The sequence below is a fragment of the Zeus faber genome, assembly GCF_960531495.2.
Source record: "Zeus faber genome assembly, chromosome: 21".
NCBI classification, from domain to species: domain Eukaryota; kingdom Metazoa; phylum Chordata; class Actinopteri; order Zeiformes; family Zeidae; genus Zeus; species Zeus faber.
In genome coordinates this window covers 13,146,917-13,168,000 of record NC_137208.1, presented here as the reverse complement: position 1 = coordinate 13,168,000, position 21,084 = coordinate 13,146,917, and the positions used below count along the sequence as shown (strand labels likewise).

At 45.8% G+C, this 21,084-nt stretch overlaps 1 protein-coding gene across 1 annotated transcript in view; it reads left to right on the top strand.

Annotated features, from left to right (window-relative positions):
• plxna4 (plexin A4) overlaps positions 1-21,084 on the top strand; it is a gene marked incomplete at its 5' end in the record, with an annotated part of 241,120 nt that overhangs the window by 182,051 nt on the left and 37,985 nt on the right. The window contains 9 exons of the mRNA XM_080022616.1: positions 4,071-4,194; positions 7,668-7,804; positions 8,165-8,332; positions 8,683-8,776; positions 12,111-12,350; positions 12,595-12,741; positions 14,813-15,047; positions 15,540-15,682; positions 19,317-19,585. Of these exons, the coding sequence (XP_079878742.1) occupies positions 4,071-4,194; positions 7,668-7,804; positions 8,165-8,332; positions 8,683-8,776; positions 12,111-12,350; positions 12,595-12,741; positions 14,813-15,047; positions 15,540-15,682; positions 19,317-19,585 (1,557 nt within the window). The remainder of the gene's footprint in view (positions 1-4,070; positions 4,195-7,667; positions 7,805-8,164; positions 8,333-8,682; positions 8,777-12,110; positions 12,351-12,594; positions 12,742-14,812; positions 15,048-15,539; positions 15,683-19,316; positions 19,586-21,084) is intronic.

The window sequence follows — 21,084 nt, the reverse complement described above, 5'->3', positions numbered from 1 at the left end:
AATATGGCGGATGAGGCTACCGCCTTGTTCATTTTTGCATTCATACTCCATGTATTTGGATGTATCCACAAAAGGAAGTTAATAGAGGAAAGCAGAAAGGAGTACCAAGCAGCTAAACTCCATGCACGAAGATCTGCACCAAGGTAAATAACTGGCGCATGATAGAGATGTCATCAACACGGGACACGCCGACTCGCTCGCTGTGAATGATCCGGACAATTACCTGCTCCGTTCACACATACCGCTCAATCAGACATTATGCAGACTTTGTATGAGGATGCTGGTGGGGTAAAATCTGGGTAATGTCCGGTCCAAACGATTTGGACTTTGCGTTCACAGGTACAGCTCCTCCGGGTAATGTCCGGATAATTTCGGGGTTGCAGTGCATGTGCGAAAGCAGCTTAACATTCATTGTGATGAGCTGCCTCAGCGGCCTTGACATGGCGATGACAAATGTTACTTACATCAAAACAGTCATGAATAATTTAATTTAGTTTGTTTTTAATAACAAGATAGCACATTATAATGAATAAATAAAGCACCAGGTTTGTGTTGTTCTGAATAATCCTCTCCACTGACTGCGATATGAACATTTCAAAGGCAGATTTGATGTCGTGTAATTGCAAATCAGGTCGGACCTGGGACCATTCTGATCATTTTCTGCACCTGTCTCATGTTGTGACTGTGAGGCATTGTTAAGCTTTTTGAAAATCACATATATCTAGTACCTTTAGTTCAAACAAAAGGGGATGCTCTTTATGTTCATGGTGAGAGCTGTGTGTGTGTGTGTGCGCTTGAGAGAGATGGACCTGCAACAAAAAACTGGTTTTGTTACATTTTCAACATTAGAAATGCACTTGAAATTTGAATAAACACTTACAAAATATTTAATGTTATATAAAGAAAATAGAAGACAGAAATTAATAAGCATATTAGTTCATGTCAATTAAATAGCCTTAATACGGCTAAGGCTACTAATTCTTTTTGAAACTAAAGGCCTATTCTCCTTTGTGGTCAAAACTTCCCGAAGCATCGAAATGGGGTGCTACGTGCTTATAGACATGAAAAACCCCCCAATCAAGATGTCAATATTCTGTTTAGAAGTTCATGACCCCAAATTAGGCAAACACCTAAATTCAGGTCAAATTTGGCCAGCCTGCTGTAATGCAAGGGCTGAAGAGATGAGTCCCTCTGTGCCTCGATCAGGTAAGTGTGGTCAACTGATATACCACAGGGTCCATAGGTAACTTACAGTATGAAAAATAACCAAAGGCGCGATCGATAGTTTAGTCACAGATTATGCTGAAGCAATGTAACCGCGTCACTGTGGAAGACTGGACTTGAGATTCTTTGTCCTCAAAACGAGTGAAAGTATTTGGACGGTCGAGTCTGCAACACACATAACCTTTAATTTACCTTGTCCCACCAACTCTGGGTGCCTCAACATGTCAGACTAAAGTTCGCGCCCTGAGTGTTCGCCTCAGTCTGTGTGCGTGGGAGAAAATACTGTATGACCAGGGCAGACAAAAAAAAAAAAAAGTTTTTTCTTTTTTAAGTCCTGCACCCACACGCAGCAGTCAATGGAAGGGTATTAAAAGATCAACTCACGCTTGATCTTATAATACTCATCATTATTTATCCGGTTTCAACACACCCCCGACCACTGAGGCAGGATGTTCTGGGGGTTTAGACGGTGATTGGAAATGGCGTGGAAACGGCCGCGCCCAAATGAGATCCCCAATGCGCACGTGTGGAGGAACCGTGCACGAATCCCAAACAGCCGCGCTATTATTATTATTATTATTATTATTCTTTTGGGAGCGTTTTCACAGAACTCGCGCAGAATATCTCGGCGCTCTAAAATTGAAGCCTGCGAGGGGAAAAGCGTTTTTTTTCAAGCGCGCAGCTGTTATCCCCGAGCGCACGGCCACTATCATTGCTCTCCCGCTCGCAAAAACCTGTCGCTTCTCGCTCACCTGTGGGCGTGCCTGTTCAACTCGTTGTTTCATGTGCACAGAGCTGCATTCATTTATTAAGATGTTGTTTGCAAAAAAAATTGTGACGCGGTTATTTTTAATGTTTATTTGTATTTGTTTACAACATACAATATAATATATCAATATATGCGACACTACCCATCACACCCGTTCCTCTCTTTTTAGTTCTTTCTCTCCCTTCTGTAGGTGGTCCTACGATTTTTCCATTTTCTTTTGCACTCTTCAACTAAAAAAAACATATATGTATATAACAAATGAATAACAAAACATTGCAACCTTCTGTCTCTCACTTTGAGGTTGTATATGAGTGTATAAATGTACATGCAGTAGTCTAAAATATATATGTATTTATTTGCATGATTATTTATTTAATATTATATAGATAATATATTTACATTTTACACCTTGCAGATTAACGTCTTACGGCTCATCCTGGCTCTCCCACTTTGAAATCTCTCTTCAGTTTTTACATTACATTTAGCAGACGCTTTTATCCAAAGCGACTTACAATTGTTCAAACACCGACGGACGCAGCCATCAGGAGCAATTAGGGGTTAAGTGTCTTGCTCAAGGACACTACAGCATGCTAGCAGGAGGAGCCTGGGATCGAGCCAGCAACCTTTAGATCACTAGACGACCAGCTCTACCTCCTGAGCTACCATCCCCCTAGTTATAACGGCCGATCATAAAAGACGAGGATTGGAACCAGTTGTATTTCGGGAAACAATGGTGACTGGGTCCGGCCACTTACCGGCAAAAAAGAAAAAACGCTCAAGAGTGAGCGGGTGAAAGTTCTTGCGAGCAGGAGAGCGATGACAGTAGTCGCTGCGCTTGGGGGATAACAGCCACGTGCTCCTTCGGATTCTGCGCGCGTTCAAACTCCGCTTTTACCCCTCGCGGGCTACAATATTTATCACATGGGCACAGCTATCCTGCTGTAAAAAATTACATGCGTACCGGGAATGGAAGGTTTTTTTTGGATTCTACTATGAAGGAGTGGAACTACAATTCATCATCCCTACAAGGGTAACACCTTTTTCACACCTAAAACCAAAGTACTTAAATTAAATAAAGTGAACTGTGCCAGTGATAACATTCAATACCAGCTCAAATAATAGGTGCATTTATAGATAAAGTAATAATAGCTCAGAGGGGAACTCTTAACCAAAAAAAAAACATCCATTGCATTACGCTCAAGCATCGATCAATGAATATAAAAGCATTTTTTAGGAAAAAATTCATGGGTGCAGGGTTGCCGCAGTAAAACGTGGCACCGCGTTCGGGTCCCATTCGAGTTTAATCCGGCGGCAGGTTCCACTCATCAAATTATCCCCGGCTGTTTTTTTTAAACTGACTTATCAACAAACCCAGGACTCCCTCCTTCCCTCCTCCGCACAGAAAGTAAGTTAAGTGCCCGCACTTTCAAAGCGAATGCTGATCCGGCGAAAGAGCTCGAGAGTGGTTTTTGAGGTCATGTTTAAAAGGAAGGAGGCGTTTTCCCCCTTCTCTCCCATGAGTTGGCACTGCACGGGAGATGAAATCCCCGCCGAATAATACATTATTTTATTCCGGTTTTAACCTGGGATTAGGCCTTTTTTCTCATTAAGAGAGCGGTGCTGGTAAAGCCGCTGCTGTGTACACCCTCAGCCCAAACACTGCGGCAAAACCCCCCTCCCCACGAAACCCCGGGTTCACCGGAGGTCCACGTACAGACAGGTGCATGTGTGTGTGTGTGTGAGTGTGGAAGAGAGTTTGTGTGTGTGTGTGTGTGTGTGTGTGTGTGTGTGTGTGTGTGTGTGTGTGTGTGTGTGTGTGTGTGTGTGTGTGTGTGTGTGTGTGTGTGTGTGTGTGTGTGTGTGTGTGTGTGTGTGTGTGTGTGTGTGTGTGTGTGTGAGTGTGTGTGTCTGTGTGTGTGGAAGAGAGTTTGTGTATGTGTGAAAGAGAGTTTTTGTGTGCATGTGTGTGTATGTGGAAGAGAGTGTGTGTGTGTGTGTGTGTGTGTGTGTGTGTGTGTGTGTGTGTGTGCGCGCGTGCTGTTTCATTCCACGTTAATGCTCCTCTGTGTTTCTCCAGGATTGTGTGTGAGATGGGCAAGGCAGAGAAGAGCCAGTACGCCGGGAACGTGCAGGTCTGCGTCGGCATCGGGGAGTGCAGACCCGAGTTTCTGGCCAAGTCCTCCAAGTACTACTACTTTGTGGTAAGATATAAAAAAAAAGATTGATAGATGTCAGAGAAAGAAGCACGTGATCGCCTGTTTCACAAGTTCATGTAACAGCGCGCCACTTAACATCACAACACTCAGTGATATCACGCGTTTGACTTGGATCGGTCAGCACGTTCTTTACTTATCTTCTTTTTTTTAATTTACGTTTTCTTCTCTATATGGGTTATAGCCGCAGCCGGAATACAATTAATAGAATGGAACCGTTTTTAATTATTTTTTTCAAATGATTTGGAATTCAGACCCTTCTCGGGATGATGAAGCGGCCCCCGCTGGGCGTCCTCCTGTCAACCTCTTGTAGTGTGTGTGTGTGTGTGTGTGTGTGTGTGAGGGTGTGTGTTGCCCGCCTGTGTCGCCCGGCGTGCTGATGTGATGCAGCCATGTCCCCGCATGTTCGGCTTTGATCCGGCCCGGCGGTGTTCTCACCCGGACTCCCCCCGTCAGCATCTTTCTCCCACGTAGAGCCAGCGGCGCCAGATGACTGGCACCCACTAATTATACCACCGTGCGAATAGAATGCTCAACGCTTAGAAAGGGGGTTTTCTGTAAAACATACAGAGAATCTCACGCCCTTTATGTCATCCCAAATATCAATATCAATCAATCAATATCTCTCTCTCTATATATATATATATATATATATATATATATATATATATATATATACACCGATCAGCCATAACATTAAAACCACTTAAAAAAAGTGTTTTTATTTTAGATTTCTTTTGTACTTTTGTCTAGTTTGTACTTTTTTAGCACAACTGATTAAAGGTTCCGTCCAGTCACTGTGTAATGGAGGGGGACCCATCTCCGCTCCACTGCGCGGTTCGGTTCCCGCCTCTCCGGCCAAAACAAATTAAAACGGAGGGGGGGGGGGTTCACAAAGGAATGGACGGCGGCCGCTCAAAAGCACCGTGAACGGCGCGTCAATTGCGCCCCGCCGTCTGCCCCGGCTCAACATCTGATTCACAAGTGGTGATGCGCGAATGATATGCCAGTGCAAACACGGCCATAAAGTTTTGCCACTGAGTGCAATTTGCCCTTGTTTTGCATCCGATTGCAGATCCGCAGAGAAGCATGGATTAAAACAAGCTATACTTCTCGATTCAAATTGACTTTTTATTTATAAGTTAATGTGCAGTGACGATAAAACATTTGAATAGTATGAGATAGTAAATCATAATCATATAATAAAACGTACTTTTCCCATACATTTCATTTATTACATGAATTAAATGTGAATATATTAAAATTTTTACTTCAGAAATTCTAGTTGTCACTGAATCCCCCCGTCCCTGGATTCAGACTTTATTATCGAAACACAGAGGTATTTTTATTTTTTTTTTGCGTGGCCCTTATACTCCAATAACCTTATTTTTCTTTTTTTTTTTCTTGTTTTTTCTGGTGTATAAAAATGGGTTCAGCTTATCTGTTGCCATCTTTTGTTCAATGCCAATTTTGACCACTTTATCGCTAGTGCACTTTCCCTTTTACAGAAGTTGTTTTTTTGAGTTTTGAGTTGAATGGGTATTACGGAACCGTTTTTGGACAATAAATTATTCAAAGTTTTGACAAGCTGCTTTTGGAGTGCGTTTTGAAAATCACGGACTGCTACCCGTTTCCAGACATCGCTACCTTTCGGACGCTGTGACGGTAATAATAATTACAATAATAATATTGTTGTCAAAATATTATTATATAAATCTGGGCCTCACCCCTTATAAATGCTCTTCAGTTGCCTCAGCTCTCTGCAGATGATAATTTCAACTGCGTGTGGGTGCTGGTGTTTGTGAATTGGACTTTTATTGCAATGAGGCTCATTTGCATAGAAAGGCCAATTTTGTGCCAAATGCATAATACCTTATTTAACCTGCTATTTGCATGGCAGCACAGTTAAGGGGTGCTTTTCACCTTTTTTGCGGGTGCCCTGAGAATTACGCGGTTCATTTTTCGGTTGTTTGCACAGGTTTAAGCGGCCGGAGTGTTTTTACTTTAGATCTATTTGTTTTCATTCGGTTCTACTTGTGTTGAAACAAACATTTTAAACCCAACTAAGGGACCGTCTCCGCCTCGGACCAGGACGGTGGGCCGCGTAATGGAGAGAGAGCGATCTTGCCGTGGAGCCACCCGCCACTCTTCCTGTTACCTCAGCACAAGCAGGCGGATGACAAGCGTGTTTTTTTTGTTCGTCACAAATTTTATTTTATTTTATTTTTTTAAACACTCGTACGAAATAAATATTTATAAAAAACAACTTTTTGTGCTTTGCTGAATACCATACTCTGATTCGGCTCCTCCCCCTCGTACAGACGTGTGTATTCATGCATTTAATTGATCTCCCTCTCTTTTAAGCACCATAGGCTACACACACTCCATTAAAGGACAAAATGTCTACTACACACTCCACCGCTGCCATTATGCACATGCTTTATGCAGTGGTATCCGTTTCATGGTTATCCATTAATGAGCAATAGGTCCATATCTCGGCGGGACCACTGTAAAGGATTATACGATGCTGGGTCAGATGCCACCATCGTACAGCACGCCGGCTGTAAGATTATTATAGCGGGCGCAATGAACTTACGCTGGGATTTATGGACAAATCCATGTGCTGCGGCAGCGAACACTGGTTCTGCTTTATTTCTCCAATATGGGTCCTAGGTGGGTAAGATTCATGGAGGCCCAGGGCACGTAATCACTCCCAACTTTTCACCCCTCGGTTTTTGAAAATTGTCATCATTGCCAACTTTTCCTCCACCCGAAACTTCAATTGAGTAAATGTATGCCGGGGCCCAAAGAAATCTCATTAAAAAGGACTAATATTCTAATCATGTAGAGACCTTGCTCAGGGCCCATTTGGGGTTTCAAAGTGTGTTAGAGGAAAGCACTTTTTCGCGGCTATGAATAAACCAAGAAATTGTTTTATTACAGTGTTTAACAAGAGAACAGGGGTGACACTCAGGGCAAAGGCAACCACCGGGTTCACTGGAGACCAACGGCTTTCTGAACAGACATATTAGTCATGAGAGTCTGTTTGGACTGATCCCTTGGTCTGATTGACTCTCTGGAATCAACACTTTTTTTTTTTTTTTTTCTCCATATTTATTTATTGGAATAAAAATGCACGACAGACAGTATACAAGTGATGCAGTATTATACCTTCCATTTTGTATTTTCTTTAACAAACAGCCCACCCCAACTCCCATCCAATCCCCCTGAGCCCCCACCCCAAAACCCCACAAAACCACTAACAAACAAAAACAACAAAAACAATAAAAGCAATATTAATAATTCCGTCACTAGTAGAAGATAGAAACGTTGACCCACGATTTGTTGGATGTTGTCACTGTTGAATATTCACTGCAACTGCACCACCGTGTGGGTCCTAAAACAAAACTGCATCCGGTGACTGATTGATTGACCTTGAGTGTCTCGACCTCCTGCCCTAGGTCCCCAGACTGATCCATCTCAAGCCCAGCCGCGGGCCTGTTTCCGGGGGAACCGTCGTCAACATCACCGGGAGCAACCTGGACGCGGGGAGCAATGTCTCCATAATGTTCAAGGACCAGCCGTGCACTTATCTCAGGTCAGCAGAGTCAACCGCGTTAGCACCGGTCTTTGACCAGTCGTGGTTTCACGCCCAATGCACAAGGGGGCGAAACCATGACGGGTCATTGATTATATGGTATCTGGTGTCAGTGCAAAGCATTTTTAATCTGTAGATATAAAAGTATATTCTTTACTATTAACCTGCCTGCTTGTAAAAAGTCATATTGAGGCTATATTCCTGACCACGATGTAATGTAACCAGATTAAATTTGATCAGATTTTTTTTTTTGGCGTTACTTTCTGAGTATTGCTCCTTTCCATTCAATGACATGCAATAACACCCATTGCGTGCGTTTTTTTTGTTTTTGTTTTTTTCTACCCTCAAACATTGTTTCAGGAGGGGCGGCCAGTGGATCACCTGCCGGTCGCATGCGTCGCTGAACGGCTACGGCAACGTGTCCGTGTCCGTCAGCGTGGATAAAGCCCACCTCCAAAAAGACCTGCGATTCGAATACGTGGAAGACCCCACCATCACCAAGATAGAGCCCGAGTGGAGCATCTTCAGGTAAGTGTTGCCCACTCAGCATCCGTCACGGTCCGGCCATTTTGGAACTGGGTTCCCGTCTTTTTTACCCCTCCTCGAGGTTTCTTCCACATTGTGCCATGGGATTGTGTATTGGGATTAAGTGCTGTATGAATAAACGGCTTTATTAGAGTTGGTCAGTCTGCAATGTATCTAATGTATTTAGCCCTGCCCTTTATTTCACCTTTTCCTGCTTTCTCCCTTCTCCGTTCACACTCTATCTTCACCCATGCTTGCGATAAGTGTGACAGATGGGAGGGACGGAGGAAGAGAACGTGACCTTAGCGCTCGACAAACGACTTGACCCTTTAACGACCCTCTCTCTCCTGCAGCGGACACACACCGGTGACGGTGACGGGAACCAACCTGGACATTATTCAAATGCCGCTCATCAGAGCAAAGTACAACGGCCACGAGACGCTCAATGTGAGTGAATGCACACACACACACAGACACAAGCACGCACGCGCGCACACACACACACACACACACACACACACACACGTATCCACACGAGCATTAACAATAAGATAACACTTTGTTAATCGATTATCCTGATCAGGAAATGGGACCTGTAATGGCAGGCCACCATCCTCCGTTCACCATCTACAACCAGCCAAGGAAGCAATAACAAAATAATTCCAGGACTAGAACATAGAGGACAGGGCAGGACATGAGAAAGGGACAACAATCTGAAACAGTGTTTTTCAGAGGACGAGAGAAATTCGTCGTTTGATCTATGGCATTTGCATCATGTATTGCATGTTGTGGCGGGGCCAAGGGAGCGTGGTCAAGCCACCGCTGCAGACAGGCGGTGCAGGCTCCCACACCGGGGCCACTCAGCTGCTGGGGATTAGGGCGAAATCAACGGAGGGGCTGTGCTGATTCGTCCGATCCCGGACCAGGAAGTAATTTTCGCTTCTGTTTCTCCACGCAGTAGAGGAGGTGCATGGGTTTGAGACACGGGATCTGACCCGGCAACATGGATGCTAAGTGTAGCAGACCGGCCAAGATACGGTGGCAGCACGCACAAGCCCAGAAGCGCCGGACTCTCCTGCTGTCTGCCGGAAGCATATGATTTTGCCTTCGGCCCACAAGCCGCCTTTTTGTTAAATCTACAATAAACACACGCCAACCAGCGCTGTTTTGCCTTGCCTCCCCTCGCTCATTCCCCGGCCCCGGGCCAGAACACTCGTTCACATATGTATACAGTAAACTGTATGTGTGTATGTATTGTATTATATGTATTTTTTGCTCCATGAATGTAAGACTCTCACTGAGAAATTCTTATTCCGAGCTCAAGAAAAAAAAAAAAAGGAGAGCAAGGCCCTCATCAAATTCCTTTCCCTCCTCCCTTGGCACAGAAGGAAACCATCCACCCATGGGAGCCCAGACAAAGCAGTACAGGGGTCTCAGTGATCTGATTGAAAGACGGGGGAGTAACAAAAGGTTGTAATGCTATCTGCCCAACCTACCTGACGAGCGACTAGCGCCGCGCTTAGCATCTGTGCTCGGATGCGATTAGCCCGTCCCCGGAACGAGCTGCGTCTCCTTCAGACGAGCACTGCCGAATCTTAACTCCGGAAAGTAAATTTGTCGCCGTTTTCCACTCGTCAGATGAACTTTGCTGTTATGTGTTTCTAGTTATAACTAGGTTTATACAGAATAGAGTAAAAAAAAATACATACAGAGGGGGTTATATATATATATATATATAACCCCTGTTGGATAGTTCAATGTACTGTATAGTATATATAGAACGACCTGAAGCATTTTTCAGCACTGCAGTGAAAGTTTGGAGCGCATACAGGTCTTTCAATTACCTTCCGGCCGCAGTGGCAGCCATGCCACTGAGGTCCTCTGGACCTTGCAGGATTTGTCAAGTTTGACGTGTAAAGAGCCAATTAGAGCGGAAGGCTGCGGCGCTTCCTGTTTGAGTGAGGGGCGGCGTGGCAGAGGTTACCGTGGCGATGTGAAACGTCCGCGATTGCCCCGCTGAGGTCCCTCTCCTTTTTTCTCAAGTGCGCTCACGTCGCGTCCGTCCCAGCGTCAGCGGGACGGACGCGACGTGCCTGTTTCACGGGCGCGGTGGCGGACGGAAAGGCGCCGGGCGGAGGCGTTTGAGGGGGGATGAAGGGACGCAGCGTGACAGCGGCTGACTGGAGGACATGCTGATTTTTTAAAGAGCGCTCGGACAGGGGGCGCATGGAATAAATGGCAACATGAAGCAGACAACACGGGCGTCAGACGGCGTCCCTGAATTCACCACGTGGTATAATAAAGTGCTTTCTTACCTTATCTTAACTTATCTTAAGTCAAGAAAAGGGCAAAGGAGAAGGATGAAGGAGAGCCAGAGAGGGACAAAAGAGACAAAGACAATCTAACAGCGGCAAAGTCCTCGAGCGGAGTTGTATGAGATTAGATAATGTAAGATAAAATATGGCTTTATTAATTCCCCCGGAGGGAATCCGGGTACGTCGAAGAGATGAGTCAGAGATTGAAAAGGAGACTCGCAGTGACAGAAAAGATCACAGGGAAGCGAACAAAACAAAACAGGAATCTGCCGAAAAAAGAAAAGAGCGGGGGGCTTTTCTTTGCGGTGGAACGAAGGTGGGCTGAGGCCTAGTTATCACAGCAGCATCTTCGCACATCAAAGCTCCATTGTGGAGGGGTGGACTGATCACACTTCCTAACTGCGGCTCATCCGTGGCCTCCTTTGAGAGGGAAAACTCAAGCAGGCGGCACTGACTACTTTGCGGGGCGCGTGGGGGGGGGGGGGGTCGTCCAATTTGAACCGATTAAGTACACTCTGGCAGGCGGCGGAGCTGAAATGTAAATCTCAGACATAAAAGAAGCCTTTTTTTTGGATAATGGAGATTCCCTCCCCCCCCGTGCGTCAGAACGGCTGAATCGTTCCCCTCTACACCTTGGACCCGCCCACCCCACGAGCATCTCTTTTCCCTTCGCTGTCTAATGTACTTTCATTACAAAAAAATAACCTCTCCCTAAAGATACTAGTACCACTGCTTTCTAGAGAATGATTAACTGGCCCTGACCGTGACATACAGTTGGTTTGATGCTGTGACAAATGTACTCATCGTAGCGCCAGTCGCCTTGCACAAAAGTGTCTGATAAATGACATAATATAATAATAATGTGATGATTATGGTCCACCAGTGTGCCTATCTAGTGTGGAGGCTATAAACAGTTATGTGCAGGGACACGGGCCTTTGTAATGATAATAATACAATAACACCTCCCCAAACACACACACACACACACACACACACACACACTCACACACACAATTATATATTTATATATATATAATTGTTTTTATGTATACATATGTCTGTGTGTGTGTGTGTGTGTGTGTGTATATATATATATATATATATATATATACACACACACACATTTGTCAGGATATGAATATGTAAATAAACAGAATATCTTTATTTTAAGTTAGGTACATTTTGATATACAAGGAATTTGTTTTAGTAAGGCCTGGTGCATTGCTGTACAGGATAATAATGCTGTGACAAAAAAGCAAATATACAAAGATATACAGAACATACAAAATGTTAAGTTAAGACAGGTGACAGGGTGGTTGCTCATTGGCTGTGGGTGGAATGATAAATATGAATACAATAATACTATACTTTTTAATTCCTAAATTATTACAGCGTCTACAATATTATTTTCAATATTATTCTTATAAGAATACAGCTATCTTTATAACTATCTCGTCCTTTGCCAGTTGTGCCAGGTGCTGAGCCCCACGTCCATGCTGTGCCACGCCCCTGAGCTTCCCATCAGCCTGGCGCGGCAGGGGGAGGCGCCCGAAAAACCAGACGAGTTCGGCTTCAAGCTGGACGACGTGCAGGCTCTCATGGCGCTCAATACCACTAACTTTATCTACTACCCCAACCCCGAGTTTGAGCCACTCAGTGTGTCCGGAGTGCTGGAACTCAAACCCGGATCCCCCATCATACTGAAGGTCAGGATGGGGGTTGACCCGCTGCAATTGATCCATAATCTCAAACAGCCATTTTTCACTGAAATATCTAAAATCTGGGAATTCATATGTTTGATAATAGTTGTTTCCTTCAAAATAATGCTGATATAACTAATTATCATGTATCATGTCTTTCCATTTTGAGTAGATGATGATTGCTATATTATTCTATGAGGATTCTGAAATGTTTCCGTCGCCCTGATTGTGCGTCAATATTTCCTTCCAGGGGCGAAACTTCCTGCCGCCAACCAACAGCGGCAACGGGAAGCTGAACTACACAGTTCTGATTGGGGTGAAGCCCTGCATGCTCACGGTGTCAGAGACTCAGTTGCTCTGCGAGTCGCCCAACCTGACCGGTCGACACAAGGTCCTGGTGAGTGGCCACCGTCATGATAACAGAACGAAACGGTAGAAATGAGAGGACCAAATTGGGTACGAACCGAAGAAAATAAACAGGCATTAGGGACAGACGCAGACGGACCAAAACATAGTTGGGCGGTTTGACAGACAAATTTCCCCTTGTTCTGATCTATATCCGACCCTCGTTGATTCCCAGATAGAATAGAACCGTTAACCTAATCAGCCAGAAGGCTCATGTTACTGTCTGTGAGCAGACAGTAACAGAAACAAACAAATAACCCCCCAATAAGAAGAATTACGGCCTTTGAAAACTCAATAAATGTTCCATTTGGGGTTGTGAGAAGACCCACTTTGAGCAATGCGCTTCCTGGCTCAACCACCTGGACCCGGGCCCCCACAGAGACAGACTGCAGACACATTAACGTCAAACAATGGGAAGACACAGAGACACAGACAGAACCACCAGGCAATATGTATGGCTGTTTTTTTGTTTTTTTATGTCAATGCATTATGAATGATGCCCATAAGCCGTGACTACACAGACTGAAAAATGCTTTGTTGGCCCAGAAGTGATTCAGAACGACAATAATACATTCAGCTCCCCAGACATATTGGTTCTGCCTTGAGGAGCGGTGTATCATCATAGTCCTTTGTAGTTTTTGTTGTCTCTTAGTACTTTCATTTCAAGCATTGTGGATCTGTCAATTCTTTGTTCTCCACAAAGTAATCAATTGTTCCGAGAAGTGATAAATATCTGACAACTTTTAAAGTACTTTCTGACAAATCTATATCCCCCAAACAAAATTTCTCTCTGGCAGTGATGAAGGCAGCATCAATGGATTGGATCCTATAGCCCCCGCTTACGCATCCTGTTCAAACCGAACACTGAATGGGAGTCGATTGTCAATTCGAGCCGGGGGCGGAGGTAGTCACAGGGGCGAAACGTGTCGGTGTACAAGGCACAGCCGGCGTCTCGGGACAGGGGTGTGACCTTTTCATGACCGGGTTTTTCATTGGTCAGTTGGTTGCAGGAAAAAAAAAATTCCATTCGGGGGATGCGCCTTGTCAAAATGAACCTTAAAACCTGTAAGGGCTGCAGATATTCCTTTATAATCCCTTTCAAATTTGTATGCTTTATTATTTTTATTTTATTATGTTCAAATATATATATATTTACGCACACGGTTCGCTGCAGCGCTGCAGCAGCTTCACACATTCACCAAAAAAAACAACTAAAGTCCCGTCAGAGCCTGGAGCGGGGAGACGGAATGGGCATTGGGCAATGGGCGGAATGGGCATTGGATGACTGTCACGAACGCGGTACGCATAGCGCCTGTGCAACCAGTGGCTGTGCACCGCCGGTCGCTCGCCAGCTCCGCTGTCAGCAAGTCAGCACCGTCCTCACCCCAGGCTACAGCATTTATTAAATCAAATCATTTTTAATAATGTTAGAAATCATCCCCATGGTGACGGCATTATGCCGGAGAGCCGGCATCTATCTTAAATCTCACACGGGGGCAGCATTATGCCGCCTTCGTTTGGTACGGTATAAAAGAGCAAAGCCGTGTCAGAGATGGATCCTAATATTGGCGGATCTCTGTATTAAAGTGGCTTGTGTCTGTCTCTGTTGCAAGGATACTGTCTTCTATCCCCTTGGTACCTTGTTGGGCAACACTCCTTTTAGCTAAGATGAATAGACAGCATGTATCATCTACCAGGCCAAGCCCGCCCAGGTGCCCATCTTCCAGGATGTGCCTGCCGATACAGTTTTCCAGAGCTTGATGGGGCCATGAAGTATGACATTAGTTGCATCCCCACATTTCCTTTCTAAAAAAAACTGAGTTTTGTGATGTAAGGTGACTGCCCCAAACATTTGACAAAAATCACCTCCCTTTTTTCAGCTGTTTTTCTCTTCTCCTGCACAGCATGGCCTCACGGGATATCCCATGCAGGGAAAGGAACCTCCCGCGATGGTCCTTGACTTTGCCAAATAATGGATCCTAACCAGATTCTCACTGTGACGGTCCTCGGTGGCGACATTTCTTCAAATTTGTTGTAATTCCCTACTTCCCTTGTCTCCGAAGGCCCGTGTGGGTGGCATTGAGTTCTCCCCGGGCGTCGTCCACATCGCGTCAGACAGCCCGCTCAGCAACACGGCCATCATCGGCATCGCGGCAGCCGGAGCCCTGCTCATCCTGTTCATCGTGGTGGTGCTCATCGCCTACAAACGCAAGTCCCGCGAGAGCGACCTGACTCTGAAGAGGCTGCAGATGCAGATGGATAACCTGGAGTCCCGCGTGGCGCTGGAGTGCAAGGAGGGTAAGTGGAAGGCACGTGAGGATACAGGGCTCTGAGAATGTCCAGAGGAGTTCACACTCAGAGTAAACCACCAGTGAGACTGTAATGTTTTCTGTTTGAACAGACAAACGTTCTCAGTGATAACAGGTAAAATATGAAGAGGTATCTTTATCTGAGGAGGGTTTTAAACCGCAGCAGTGTTCTGGATAAGGAGTGTTTAAATGGGCCAAAAGGTTTTTTGGAGTTAATTAAGCATGTTTTTGTGCATCAGCATTGCATTCACAGACAACCTGCTTGCAGGTATTTGACTTTTGCCATATTTTATGCTTTGAGTGGCATATTCAAATAATCAAATCATCATGCTATCTATTTAAAGAGGAACGATATTATGAAATAATAACACTACATATGTATATATTACTATGGTAATAACGGTAAGAAAGAAAGAAGCAAAGACTAAGAAAGACTGACTGTGAAACGCAATCTGTTTAATTCATGTGATGTCCCCTTTAGCATTTGCAGAACTGCAGACAGACATCCACGAGCTGACCAGTGACCTGGACGGAGCCGGAATCCCCTTCCTGGACTACAGGACCTACACCATGAGGGTCCTGTTTCCTGGCATAGAGGAACACCCAGTGCTCAGAGATCTGGAGGTAAGGTGTAACAAGCCTGAGGGAAATTTCGAGGGAACATTTGCATTCATGTACTGTAGGGAGAACATCACAAGGTCCCTTTCCCAAGGCATTGGGGGAGCGAGTTGCACTTAAGAATGCTGAGGTGCAGCTCTCCACTAAAGTTGCCAGAGGGAAGAGTCCAACACTGAGATTCTGCAGCAACAGTTTGAGATCTCTCTCTCCACCTGTCTCGCATGGAAATGTGCTCTCGCCCAGTGACATTCAGACGCCAGCTCAAGCAAGTCAACAAGTCGAGAAATGTTATTGCTACCATTGGCTGTGGACCATAGCCAACATAACTACTATTGGCTGTTATCAATATCAAAGGTAATTTACAGTTTGCAGAATTATGGCAGTCAATCACTCTTTCTCAAACAGTGAACTATACACAGATCAGCTACACCATTAAGACCACCACTAATAACCACGAATACCGTGTAGCTCCCCCTTGTGCCACCAAACCAGCGCTGACCCGTCGAGGCATGGACTCCACAAGACCCCTGGAGGTGTCCTGTGGTATCTGGCACCAAGACGTCAGCAGCGGATCCTTTAAGTCCTGTAAGTTGTGAGGTGGGGCCCCCATGGATCAGGCTTGTTGTTCAAGCACATCCCACAGACGCTCCATCAGATCGGACCTTAACCCCGCCCATCGACATGATGTAGAAGAAAACATGATTCATCAGACCGGGCCACCTTCACTGGTCCTGTTCTGGCGCTCACGTGCCCATTGTAGGTACTTTGAGCGGTGCACAGGGGTTAGCATGGACACTCTGATTGGTCTGCAGCTACGCAGCCCTATATGCAGCAAGCTGTGATGCACTGTGTGTTCTGACACCTTTCTATCATAGCAGCATTAACTTTTTCAGCAATTTGTGCTACAGAAGATCTTCTGTGGGATTGGACCAGATGAGCTAGACTTTGCTCCCCACGTGCATCAATGAGCCCATTAGAGCCCATGAACCCGTCGCCGGTTCACCGGTTGTCCTTCCTTGGACCCCTTTTGGTAAGTACTAACCACTGCATACCGGGAACACCCCACAAGACCTGTCGTTTTGGAGATTCTCTGACCCAGTCGTCTAGTTATCATAATTTGTCCCTTGTCAAAGTGGCTCAGATCCTTACGCTTGACCATTTTCCTGCTTCCAACACATCAACTTCAAGAACTGACTGTTCACTTGCTGCCCAATATATCCCACCCCTTGACGGGTGCCATTGTAACAAGATGAGCAATTTTATTCACTTCACCTGTCACTGGTTTCAATGCTGTGGCTGATCAGTGTGACCTCTAGCAAAAACAACCGCAGCACAATTAGCCTCATTTGAAAATGAGGCAAATCGAGGAACTCAATTATCAGTGTAGGGGGCCACAACAGGTGAAATTGACACCGCTTCTGTTTTTGTTGCAGCCCGATAAACAAAGGGATTTTGAAGCACAAAAGTGACACTTATTCAAAAGCAAACACGCCAGCCCTCCAATCGCAGAGCCCCCCTCATTAATAACTCTAACAACATGTGACAGCACACCCCCCCCAGCCCCACCCCGCCGCATCACCACCTCAAAAACAAATTAAAAGTCAATCAGAAAGAAAATTGTGACCAAAAAAAAATAATATCAAGCCATTTATCCCCAGTGGTGACATTGATAGACAGCCATAATTGAGGGGGTGGTCTTGTTCTATTAAGGGAATGATGGACCTCTATTTCGCTGCCCTCCGGGTTGGCCACTCCATTCATGATGAGAATTTCCCAGTAATAAGCAATATTAATTATGTTTTAATTGGTATAAATGTCGGTGTGTATGAGGAGTGGAATGGAGGCCTAATGAGAGAAGCAGCAGGCTCGTCTTAGTGGGATGATGGCCGGCTAATTGTTATTGATGTGTCAGAGATTGCAAAGTGTATGCTTTTTGCCTACGGGCTGTAGATGATTGGAAATGGCAAAAGGGAGATGAAAACAAACTCTCGCTGTTCCGGGGGGAAAAAAGAAAAAAGCTAAATTGTTCCTTTGCGTCTGGTGTTATAGTTCACAAAATATTTCAGAGGAAAACAAAGTTATTACAAAACAGCAACATAAATGGGTGTATTGGATGCATTTCAGCACTTAAAACCCACTTCATTTCCCCCGCGAAGCTGCCCAGCAAAGCCTTAACTTTTCTTTATGTTTTTTGTCATATTTTAATACTTTCAAATGAAGATAAAATACTTTTTTTTTGTACTTTTAAATCCACAGTCATAGATTTTACACCCAAGAAACATATTCGTTAGGCACTCTAAGTTCGCATATGCAACTCATCTTGACTTGTCTTGAGGAAACACAAACACACAGACACACAGACACACACACACACACACACACACAGACACACACACACACACACACACACACACACCGGTCCACTTTTGCCGGCACACAACTCTTTACCACGACATCTTTAACAGTCAACACAATGTGCACGCAAAAGCCCAGATCAGCTTCCTGTAGAAAAAACACACACACACACACACACGCACGCACGCACGAACACACACACACACACACACACACACACACACACACACACACACACACACACACACACACACACACACACACACACACACACACACACACACACACACACACACACACACACACACACACACACTGTCAGGCGGTACAGTATGAAATTAGACTACCAACTCAACAATAGCCGCAGACAGATTTGGAGGGTTTCCTCCTGGAAAGGCTGAAGGAGGGGAACACGTGTTGCTGCGCTCGGGGGAGAGAAACTCCCCGATCACTGTGCTCTTGACAGATTAAAAAAAAAAAAAAAGGAACAATATAATCTTTATGGGTACATGAAAAAAAAAAAAAAAAAAAAAAAAAAAAAACAGGGAGGAGGGCCTCAAAGCAGCCAGAGCGACTATCATAAACGTTGCAGGGACAATCTTGGCCCGGGAGAGGGTAATGCACATCGCGCCCGTTCCCATTCAGCTTCCATTTCGCCGGGAAAGCACCGAGGCAAACAAACAGCCCCTCAATAGGTTTAGTGTTTTCCTCCTGTTATCCTCCACCTACAGAGGAGACGCCACGGAAGGAGCCGCGAGATGCAAAGCTCGTCGTATCCCCCCCCCTCCCCGGAACCCCGCTCTCTGAGCTCACTCTCTGTCAGTCTCTCTCTCTCCCCCCCCCGCCCCCCTCCTCCCCCTCTGCTGCGGATAGTTTGAGTGGAGGAGCCGATAAGTGATTGTCAAGCTTTTGAAAGTGAAATGTTGCGCTTGTGGTTGGAACGCACACAGGCACGCACGCACCGCACACACACACACACACACACACACACGCAGGCACGCACGCACGCATGCACGCACGCACGCACAAAGGCATGTTGCTCAAAAATAAGGTTGAGATTGATGTTTGTACTATTTGAACTCTCAAACAGGGTAAAAATTACCCAAATTCATATACTTTAAAGGGAAAGAGAGATGCAATAGACAACTGTTTTGCTTTAAATTATCATAATGAAGTAAATGTCGATTGCGCAGTGGTGATGACTATAGAATAATTCCACCATCGGCATTTATATCGACAAGATCTAAGCTATTACACGGTTTGAATGTGATTTTGACACCGCCAGGTCCCGGGCTACCGGCAGGAGCAGGTGGAGAAGGGGCTGAAGCTGTTTGGCCAGCTGATCAACAACAAGGTGTTCCTGCTGTCCTTCATCCGCACGCTGGAGGCCCAGCGCGGCTTCTCCATGAGGGACCGCGGCAACGTGGCCTCGCTCATCATGACGGTGCTGCAGAGCAAGCTGGAGTACGCCACCGACGTCCTCAAGCACCTGCTGTCCGACCTCATCGACCGCAACCTGGAGAGCAAGAACCACCCCAAGCTGCTGCTGCGCAGGTGAGGAGGGGGAGGGTTAATCACTGGTTGGGGTAATTGAGTCTCCCGCGTTGGTTTTATCCCGCTGGCACAGCCGCGAGGACGGCTCCGGGGAGAGGATTTGTGATCGGGTTGTTGTTTTTTTTGGGGTGTTTTTTTTCATCAGCGAGCGGCGAACGGCATGATCTCCAGCCACCGACACCGGGTTTGAAAGGCTTCAGCCCCTCACCTAGTGTTCCGTCTTTTCCCGTATCGAAACCCATCCCAAGGTTTCGAGAGCGGCTCTGAGTTGCCAGAACACCCAACCGTGAGATCTTTACGCCGGATCGGTCCGGCTCTTGGGCAACCTCCTCAGGCCCCTGTCGCTTGGCACCGGCTCCACTTCACTCGTACAGATGTTCTCAGGTCTTTAGGGGTCGGTAGTGAGAGCCTCTGACCCGGCACAGGGCTCCGAACCGGTTGGAGGGACGGAAACATCCTTATGTCTAATATCAAAAAAAAAAAAATGTGTGTGTCCTCAAGTAGCAAACAATTTCTGTTTGACCTCCACACTACAGAACGGCGGATCTACGTCACATCTCGGCCTTTACTTCTCCCCGAAACCAGTTCACCGACATCCAGCAGTCTGACGAGCACCCAGACTTTGGCTTCTTCACTGACTAAAACAAGTCAATGTTAAAAAGAACGGGATTCACTTTGGTATTAACCGGTTTGACTGTGCTCGGGGAACATTTGGGAACATTAGGGTTGTCAGCGGAGGGCTCGAACCGATGCAACCTTTTGAGTCGGGCTCTTGGGACCACGCTGCGCTGCTTCTGGCGGAAGATGCGCAATTCAAAAAGAGCTCCTCTAGCGAAAACCTTCCCTACGCAGCAAAAAAATTCATTTAATGAAATACAAAAAAAGAGTCGGATACACTCGACTACGTGAGCGACTTGCAGCGCGCTACCGCTCGCGTTAACTCCTGGCTCCGAAGGGTTAGCTACGGTTTTTCCCTGTCTGTGACATATTCGGATTAACACGCGTGACCTTGGAACGCCGGCTTTGTCTCCGAGACGGCGGAGCACTTTGCCACGCCAGTCATTAGCAACATAATTATGATTAATTAGCAGTGAATCCAATTTGAAATAGCTGTAAGTGGTGGGGTGGGGGGGGGGGGGGTTGAATATTAATGTATGAATGAGTGAGAAAAGGAGATTCTGAAAAGCTTCCCACTCTGGAGTCTAACGGCGCTCCTCCTCCAAACTCCAGCTTCTCTGCTCGGGTGCTTTGCAAAATGGGACCGCTGCGGCGACTCCAGCGGCGGCTTCCTTTTACACATTGTGTGTGCACGTGTGTGTGAGTGTGTGGGTGTGTGTGTGTGTGTGTGTCACGGTGAGTGTGCACGACATTGTATGTTATTTTGCCGAGGCTAGTCAGTCAACTGTTGTTCCCCCAAATGATTTGAAAGGCATGTCGCAAATTAATTTGCTCTTCCCATTTCAATTACACCCCCTCCCCTTCAATCCTCCCCGAGGCCG